The sequence below is a fragment of the Pygoscelis adeliae genome, unplaced genomic scaffold, assembly GCF_000699105.1.
Source record: "Pygoscelis adeliae isolate BGI_AS28 unplaced genomic scaffold, ASM69910v1 Scaffold289, whole genome shotgun sequence".
NCBI classification, from domain to species: Eukaryota; Metazoa; Chordata; class Aves; order Sphenisciformes; family Spheniscidae; genus Pygoscelis; species Pygoscelis adeliae.
In genome coordinates, this window is record NW_008825499.1 from 902,309 (window position 1) to 911,345 (window position 9,037).

The following is a 9,037-nucleotide window of genomic DNA, read 5'->3' on the forward strand; positions in this document are numbered from 1 at the left end:
ACACCTCTTCTTCTGAGAAATCAGCACAGCTGGATGCATCTCTGTGCATGCACATGGGGAACAAACAGGAGCAATGAGTCAGCATGCAGTTGCAGGGTTATGATCTCAATGGGATCATGGAGACATGGCAGAATAGGTCACACAAATGGAGTGCTGCCATAGATGGCTACAGACTTTTTTATGCAGGACATAGAAAGGACAGTCAGGGAAGGTGAGGAAAGGGAGTTGCTTTGTATGTGAGAGAGCAGCTGGTGTGCATAGAGCTTTGCCTGAAGATAGATCAGGAGCCAGCAAAGAGCTGATGGGTCAGGATTAGTGGGCAGGTCAACATGGGTCAGTTTGTGGTAGGTGTCTGCTACCTGCCAGATCAGGAAGAGATAGATGAGGCCTTCTTCAGACAACTGCAAGAAGGCTCACCTCCACAGGCCCCAGTCACTGATATCTGCTGGAGGGACAACCCAGCAGGTCACAAGCAATCCAGGAGCTCTCTGGAGTGCATTGATGATAACTTCCTGAGACAGATGGCTGAGGATCTGAAGGGGAGAGGAACACTGCTGGGCTTGATTCTTACAAACAAGGAAGAAATGGTAGGGGATGTGAGGGCTAGGCAGTCTTGATTGCATGACCACAATATGCTGGAGTCCAGGATCCTGGGAGAAGGCAAAAAACCCAATTGGAGGATCACAACCCTGGACTTCAGGAGAGCAGACTTTGGTGTGTTCAGGGAACTGCCTGGGAGAATCTCATAAGACATTGTCCTGAAGAGCAGAAAGGTCCAGGAGAGCTGCCGAATATTAAGGATCACCTCCTCCAAACTCAGGAACCTCAAGATTCCAACCGAGAAGCAGGAAAACAAACAAAGATGGCAGGACACCTGCATGGATGAACAAAGAGCTACTTGCAAATCTTAACCATAAAAAGGAGGCGCTGAGGAGGTGGAAGCAGGGGCAAGTGACCTGGGACACTGTGGGAACGTGTAGGAATGGGGTTAGGAAAACCAAATCCCACATGGAGTTGAATCTGGCAAGGGAGATGAAAGGCAAAAGGAAGGATTTTACAAGTGCATCAGCAGCAAAGGGACGACTATGAAAGATTTCAACACCCGAGTGAGTTGTAATGGGGACGTGGTTTTAATGGACATGAAGAAGGCTGAGGTACTGAACACCTTCTTTGTCTTGGTCTTGACTGGTATGACTGGCCTTCAGCAATTCCAGGTCCCTGAAACCAGTGGGTATATGTAGTGCAAGAATGATTTATCCTTGGTGGAGGAGGTTCAGGTTAGGGAATATGTAGGCAGACTGGGAATGCACAAGTCCATTGGCCCTGATGAGATGCACCCACAGGTGCTGAGGGAGCTAGACAATGTCATGTGAGGTCACTGTTGATTATCTCTAAAAGGCCATGGTGACTGGGGGAGGTTCCTGGGGACTGGAAGAAAGCCAATGTCACTCCTGTTTTCAAGGGCAAGAAGGATGATCAGTGAACTACAGACCAATCAGCTTCATATTTATTGCTGGGAAGTTGATGGAGCATCTAACCCTGGAAACCATTACCAAACATATGAGGAACAAGAAGGTGATTGGGAGTGATCAGCATGGATTTACAAAGACGAAATCATACCTCACCCACTTCATAGCCTTCTGTGATTAAAAAGGAGACCATTAATGAGGGCAAAGCAGGGGATGTTGTTTCTGTTGAGTTTGACAAGGCTTTCTGCACTGTATCCCATAATATCTTCATTGAGAAACTGATAAAGTATGGACTAGGTAAGTGGTCAGTGAGGTGGACTGAAAACTGGCTGAGCTGCCAGGCTCAGAGGATTGTGATCGGTGACGCAAAGTCCTGCTGGAGGCTAGGCACTAGTAGCTGACCCCAGGGATTGACACTAAGGCCAATACAGTTTAACATGTTCATTAATGACCTGGAGAATGGTACAGAGAATGGTACAGAGTACACTGCCTGCAAGAAGTGGGAGGGGTGGTTGAAACATCAGAAACTGGGAGGAGTGGCTTGTCCACCAGAGAGCTGTACTGCCATTCAGAGGGACTGCAACAGGCTGGAGAAATGGGCTGACAGGAACCTTATAAATCTCAACAAGAGGAAGATCCAAGTCTTGCACTTGGGAAGTAATAACCACATGCACTAGGACAGACTGGGGGCTGGCTGACTGGGAAGTCGCTTGGCAAAGAAGTATCTGGGAGTACTGGTGAACATCACATGTCAGACAACAATGTGGCCTTGCAGGAAAGGTGGCCAGTGACATCCTGGGCTCCATTAAGCATAGCACTGTCAGCGGGTCATGGGAGGTGATCATTCCTCTGTACTCACCTCTGGTGAGACACATCTGGAGTGCTGTGTCCGTTGTTTGGTTACTTGATAGAAGAGACACATGGACATACCGGAGTGATTCCTCTGAGGAGCCACAAAAGTGACCGAAGTGCTGGAGCACCCGACGTACAAAGAGTGGCTGTCAGAGCTCGGATATTTAGCCTGGAGAAGAGAAGGTTCAGGAGGATCTTGTGAATGTGTATGCAACACCTGATGCAGGGAGTAAAGAAAACAGAACCAGAATGTTCTCAGTGGTCCAGTGACTGCCTTCCTTGGGCAATGTCCAAAATGTAAGCCCTTACTGGCTTGGTTGGGATTGGATTGGGATACAAGCTCTACCTGGTGTCCACTGCAAGGGTGAGAGCCTCAAACCCTTAGTAGTTTCCTCTGTCTTTGCCCAGTGACTCTGAAGTCAAGGAGGGTGTTTGAAGACCCTCATCAGTAAATGTGGGGAGAAGGATGTGAGAGCGTGGCGTGACTCTTTTCTGACTTCAGCACATACGTATTGCCTGTGTAGAGCTTGCAGTGAGAGGTAACTGGAGCACTTGACCTGGGGATGAAGAGCTCCTTTGACAGGTCTTCTGAGGGAAAGGAGTCCTGCTTGACTGAACTTCATTTGCAATAGCTGGGCAATTTAGCATCTGGGGAGATGACATGAGCTGGTACTTGTCTCTGAAAAAGGGTCAAGTAGATTTGCCTTTGGTAGTTTTCTTGAACAGTCAAAGAATGATGTGGAGGGGCATGTTGGTCAGATAAGATAATGCCCAGGATTCAGGTAGTTTCAGCAAGGCCAGGATTTTCACCCCAGTTGCCGCATGTGCCTGTGCCAGTCTAGAGGAGGGATCTGGTCTGCAGAGGCCCTGCTGAGACCTGCTGCACCTCCTGCCAGTGTGAGTGTGGCAGCAGCAGATCTCTCTCCCTGACTGAGGCTGGTGAACTCTTCTTCACCAGCTGACAGCTGTGTCTGGAGGCATGTATTGCCTGGGGAACAGCATGCCAGTGTGGGCTCCACTGGATATTACAGCCCTCAGAGTAAAGAGTATGAAAGGAAAGGCTGGCAGTGACATAAATGAAATTTCTTGTCCACAGAAAGCACCAGTAAATCAGAGCCCCGCAAAAACCAGAACGGCACAGTGTGCTGTCTCATCGTAGCTCTCATTTGCTCTGAAGTTACTTCAGCGCTGGTCTGCAAATCTGGCTGCCACAATTAATGTTTGGTCCCTCTCTGGACAGAAGCCATTTTCTTGCCAGTGTTTTTTTCCCATCTTTTGCTATGAGGGAGCAGGGCCTATCAGATCCTGTGCTTGCGCAGGGCCTTGCAAAGGCCCAGCCAGCAGTGTACACCCCAAGCGTGCAAGTGCCAGTGTGCACCCAGCACTGTACACCCCAATCTGGTCACCCTCTTTCACCACACTGCAAGTCCAGAAAGGCAACCTCTCTCCTATCCACTACAGACACTGAAATGTATTTCCTCAAATTTTCCACCTCCTTGGCAACAGTCTTAGCAAACAAGGAATATAGCTTACATCTATTTTTGCTTAAATTCTCCAGAAGGGCATTAGGCAGTTATGGCTCTGTGCAAGGTACTAAATCCTCCTTCAGTCTCCACTTCCTTCTCTCAACCTTAAGCTCCTGTGAGTCTAAATCCAGGACATAATTTTAGGCTGAAAAATATCCCTTATATATTCTCTCTCCCTCCACCTAGGGGACGTAGATTCTTCTTCCTGAAACCTTCTTCTGGGGTCTCTTTGGCCATTAACATGGCATGGGGAAGAACTTGGCCACCCACCAGCTGCATCACAATTACTGCCTTATGGGACCAGCCGCTAAGTGGCCTTCAGGCTCAACAGCTGTGGATTCCCCATGTCCCTCACTTGCAGAATAACATATGCAGTAAGTTGTCTGGCTCAGGTCAGTCTGGCATTTCAACAGAAATAGAACTGGACTTGCAAAGCAAAGTGGGACTCATCACATCTAAACACAGCCCTGTTCTGTCACATTGGTATCAGCCCACACGTGAGCAGTGCCATTCCAGGCAGCCACTGCCACTAAAAAATGCCAGCAGAGCTTTCAAAGGTGTACAGTTTTCAGATACTTCCACTAATTTCCTTTCAATTTCAAGCGACATTTGGACACACCAGCTTCCTTTGGTGCTGGTGGCAGAACTGTAGGAGGCTGAAGACCTGCATTTCTCCTCATGAGTCTTTTAGAGAATGTCACTGCCATTGGACTACAACGGTATCTCCTCCTGCATGTCCTCAGCTCCTGCAGGAACCATTGTTGAGGTCAGCAGGATGGCCTGTGTGATAGGTAATAGAAGAGCAGAAGTGGGTCTGAAGGTGTCCTCAGAGCAAGGCCTATCTGAAGAGCCTGGCACTCTTTGCAATACCGTCCATCTGCAGACAGGTCTGTTCTGGAGCAACCACCCTCTCCTCTCCCTGATGGCACCAGAAGGTTGCTACAATGCAAGTCATCACCATATTCCTTCCAGAAAACCTCTCCCTTTCTCTGCAGCCTTTTACCCATTTGGAAGCCTTGAAAGTCCTCTTCTGGATGTTTGTGGGGGTTTTTTGTGTGTGTGATACTGAGAGAAAGGAAGACCCTTGTAAAAACTTTAACCTAAGCTGCACTTTGTATGCTGTGTTCATACCTTGAAGTGATTTAACTTGATTAGAACCAGATCCTTATGGTAGCTGAGCATTCAGCACAAGGTCATTGCATGAGAAACTGGTTCTTTTGTTTCTTAGCAAATGTATGCCATTATCCTCAAATAAAATGTTCAAGAGAAAGGTGTATCAATTCTATATTTAGACAGGTATACAAATAATACAGTCGCTTGTGCTTCTCCGCACCGTGTTCATAAGTGGCTTCATTTTTAAAAAGGACTGTAAAAGGTAAATAGGTGAGGAATTTTCTCTCAGCATTACCATGTTGAAGCAATTTTTCCTTTCCCCCCTTCTTTGGTCTATAACTGGTTCAGTTATACAATGTAACCTTAATTATCTGAATACAAAATTTATTTCATATTCTTATGACTCAGATGAACATGAGCCTGCTGAGTCTGCAAACACAAGACAAAGGTCAGATAGTCTTGGAACCGCAGTGAAAAGGGTTTGGGTTTTCCTTTTATTTTAGGATTTGTTTGTGTTTTTCCTCAGCAGCCTGGGAGCTCCAGTTAGCCAGGGTTTGGATAATCAAGGTTTTCAAATATACAGTGATTGGGAGACTGTATGTTTATGGTAGGCTGTATAGCCTCCCCCCCCGCAGTAGCAACTCCACTGAAATCTTCAACTGTGTTTAAAGGGTAACTGTCTTACATACAAGGTTTTAAAAAAAAAAGAAAATGGTTGTTTCTGGGCCTTCTGCTAAAATCAGCTGCATAAGCAAAAAGTGAAAGCAGTTTTGTGCCTGGAAAGCTGATACGCTTTCTGTGTTGTCCCATGCAGCTGTGTTTGTGCTGCAGAGCAAAGCATTCAGCACCAGCAAGTGGCAGAAATTCCTCTGCCCTGCTGCGTCTAAGAAAGTCCTTCCCAAAGGATGCACTTTAAGGGCAAAGGATGCGATGGCAGGCCATTCCAATATTTCTGAGGACATCAGACACATACACCAGATCTTTCTATTTTCACTGAAGCTTACTTCCTGAAGCAAGTGAGACACAGACGTGAGGTCCTCTAGAGAGGCTTTGCATGAATATGTAGGAGTATCAGAACAGAAATATCAAAGCTCTTCACCAGTCAGGGTGCTGTAAGAAGCCTGGCAGACCACCGCTCAGCAGGTTAAGACCACCTTAAATGGCAGGTGTGCTGCAGGCAAGTGGTGTTACCCTCATCAGAGACATGCCCAGGTAAGCACAGATGCAGTTTTCTATTTAGTAGATGCTACCTGTTTTATGCTTTTATTGTCCACAGAGGTATTATTGCCTCTGTGGCTTAAAAGCAGTCCTTGCTTTGAAAATTGTGGATGGGAGTTTTATACTCCTTTGATTCTCTTTTCTGTGGGACTCTTTTATTCTCAGTTTAGTGTCTCAACCTTGCCCTAGTGTAACATATCTCCCAGAGGGGTGGATAGATTATTCTTGCTGTCTGAAGAGTCATTTTGCTGCTAGGAAACATAAACAAATACCCCTTCAGAATGTTGCATACATCGTACTTTGATTTCAAAGTAGAGCATTAACATTGGTCTTTCATTTTTTATGAGGAAGTCTTAGTAATTGTTTCTGAGTATGGGATCTTAGTGTACGTTTGGGACACTGTTGATTACATCTCACTACAATGCAGTACGATCAGATATAGACATGATCATCCTGTATTTGATAAGAAATGCATTAAAATGAAGTTTTCTCCTCTCCTCTCCTCTCCTCTCCTCTCCTCTCCTCTCCTCTCCTCTCCTCTCCTCTCCTCTCCTTATAACCCAGTCAAGAAGTGAGTACCAGTATAGTCCTTAAAACCACCAATCACACCCTCCTGTGTTTATGTTAAGGTTTACGTCACACTCCCATGAAATGCAGTGGTTTGAGGGACATGAAGACTCTCCTTTTAATACATATATTATGTACATATACAAAATATGTATATGTATACATATAGAATGTATACAAATAATACAAATCATAAAGTCAAAACAGTTTTCTGAAAATATCTGTTGCTTTGTAGGTAGCCTTTCAGACTCCATAATGCTGCAGCTTTTACCAAGTGTTATGAGACTGTAAAGCAATTGTGCCTGTTAAGCTTGTCTGAATTACCTTGTGCCCATTTAGTCCAGCAAGCATGTGCCATATTCTGCCAAACACAGGGTGATGTGAAGCTGGGAAAGCAAACAGCAAGCTGCTTCACTCCCAATCACAGGGCAGAGAAAAGTACCTATTAACTATCTTTCGTCTGAGTGACGGTTTCAAGCACTTTGAGGCATATATGGTTATCTTCCTATTGTGTGGGGAACTACACTGATAATATCCAAAAATGTTTACAGAAGCAAAGCATGTTCTTCCCTGTATGAGATAGGAATATACTCCTGTGGTTGTACTTCTTCAGGTTAGCAAGACCACTGGAAGCACACAAAGCACTCCTTCATTTCTTCCCTGATGATACTTGTATTCCACCAGGAAGCTTTAAAAAGGAAGGGTCTGGAATTTGTCACTGCAGAGACTAAACTGCAAGGGAGTGGTGGGCAGCCAGCAAGGCACCTACTCCAGTGTCAAGCTTTCGACTGTGGTGCATAACTTCAGGCCTCCTTTATTGCAACTGGGAATTGCCCTCAGCAAAGGTGCAGTGGGTCTGCTGTGGTGTCACGTGTCACAGATGACACAGAGTGAATGACAACCTGTAGTGGATCTGGATGCTGGGGTTTATTTAAAAACCATGGAGATTAGAGCTTTTACCCTTCTTGCTATCTCAGACACTCATTACTTGCTATCCTGGCATTACATTCGTGAGTTCTCAACTTCTCTCCCTGCAGCAAGGTTGCTACTGGCCCAGGATGCTTGGGCAGAAAGTCATGTTGGTTTGTGCTGTGCCGCTGCTCACAACCACCAAACTTGGGCATCAACAGCCAAGGTCACCGGTCATCTCTCTGCATTTGTCTCCAACCGCCTCTCTGATCTCCAGGATCCTCCACCACTTTCAGGATCTTTCCTCCAGCCAGGTTCTTTACCTTCCTCCTTTCCCAGCCCCCATCTTCTTTCCAAGACCACCTCTTTTTGGGAGCACTTCTTTTTGGCAACAGCTCACCTTTCTGGAGATCCTAGTACCTGGTTTTCCCAATGCAAATTGTCTACCTGCAGGACCACAATGTATGATAAGCCTTCTAACTGGTGGTCCTGTCTGATATCTCTCTATTCATTGGATGACTTGGAATGTGCCTCTTTTGTTTAGTCCAGCTGCTACCAAATTTACAACCAGTCTGTCCTGGTGGTGACTAGCAACTCTCAGGCTTCTGCCTGAGCATTCAAAAGACCAATTAGTCTTTCACACACACACCCCTTTACACACATACACCCAATTATTTGCCCCCTGTGACACCATGCTACTGGCTGTTCATTTCTCACCACACTTCAGCACCTGTCTGACACTCAACTACTGCACCAACAGCTCCTCAAGGTGTGTGGTTTTGCTGTGTATGTGAAAAGGATCTGTGGACCTCTGCCACTACCAGCTAGCAGCATGCAATTAGGCTCAAGCACCATCCAGACACCTCTCTAGGCACTGTTGGCCTCACTGCAGGGCTCCTCGATGCCAAATGCTGCCTGCCTTGCCCCTTGCCAACCCCATGGAAATCCTGCTGAGGCAGAATTACAGCTAATACAAGGAACAGTAGTGTAGCAGAGCAAGTACCGCAGGAGCACAGTGCCACATAGCTCTGGCAGGTTTATGCTTTCTGTCATAAGACAACGTGTGAAACAAGGTGGCACATTTCATTTCCTTGCACCGCCATCACTTGTCACAACATTATACCCTTAAGAGAGCTGGGGATGAGCAGCGAACACAGCAACAATTGTCAAGAATCTCTAAAGTTCCTGAGCCCAGTACCCTTTCATGTCATAGAACTAGAGGACTGGATGGGCCCTGAGTAGTCACCTAGATCTCCCCATGCAATAGGTCAGGATCAAATCTAGTTACCTTTATGCTGATGAAAGTGAGGATGTAAATTGATGTATAACCTATTCTCAAGGACCCTACATCAACTCCTAATAAGAACTTTTTTCTAGTGTCTA

General features: G+C 46.1%; 1 protein-coding gene across 1 annotated transcript in view; it reads left to right on the forward strand.

The window, feature by feature from the left end:
* The first annotated feature begins 329 nt into the window (after positions 1–329).
* The window catches only part of TRABD2A (TraB domain containing 2A), a 160,195-nt gene continuing 151,487 nt past the window's right edge, over positions 330–9,037 (forward strand). The window contains exon 1 of the mRNA XM_009331530.1: positions 330–587. Within this exon, the coding sequence (XP_009329805.1) occupies positions 330–587 (258 nt within the window). The remainder of the gene's footprint in view (positions 588–9,037) is intronic.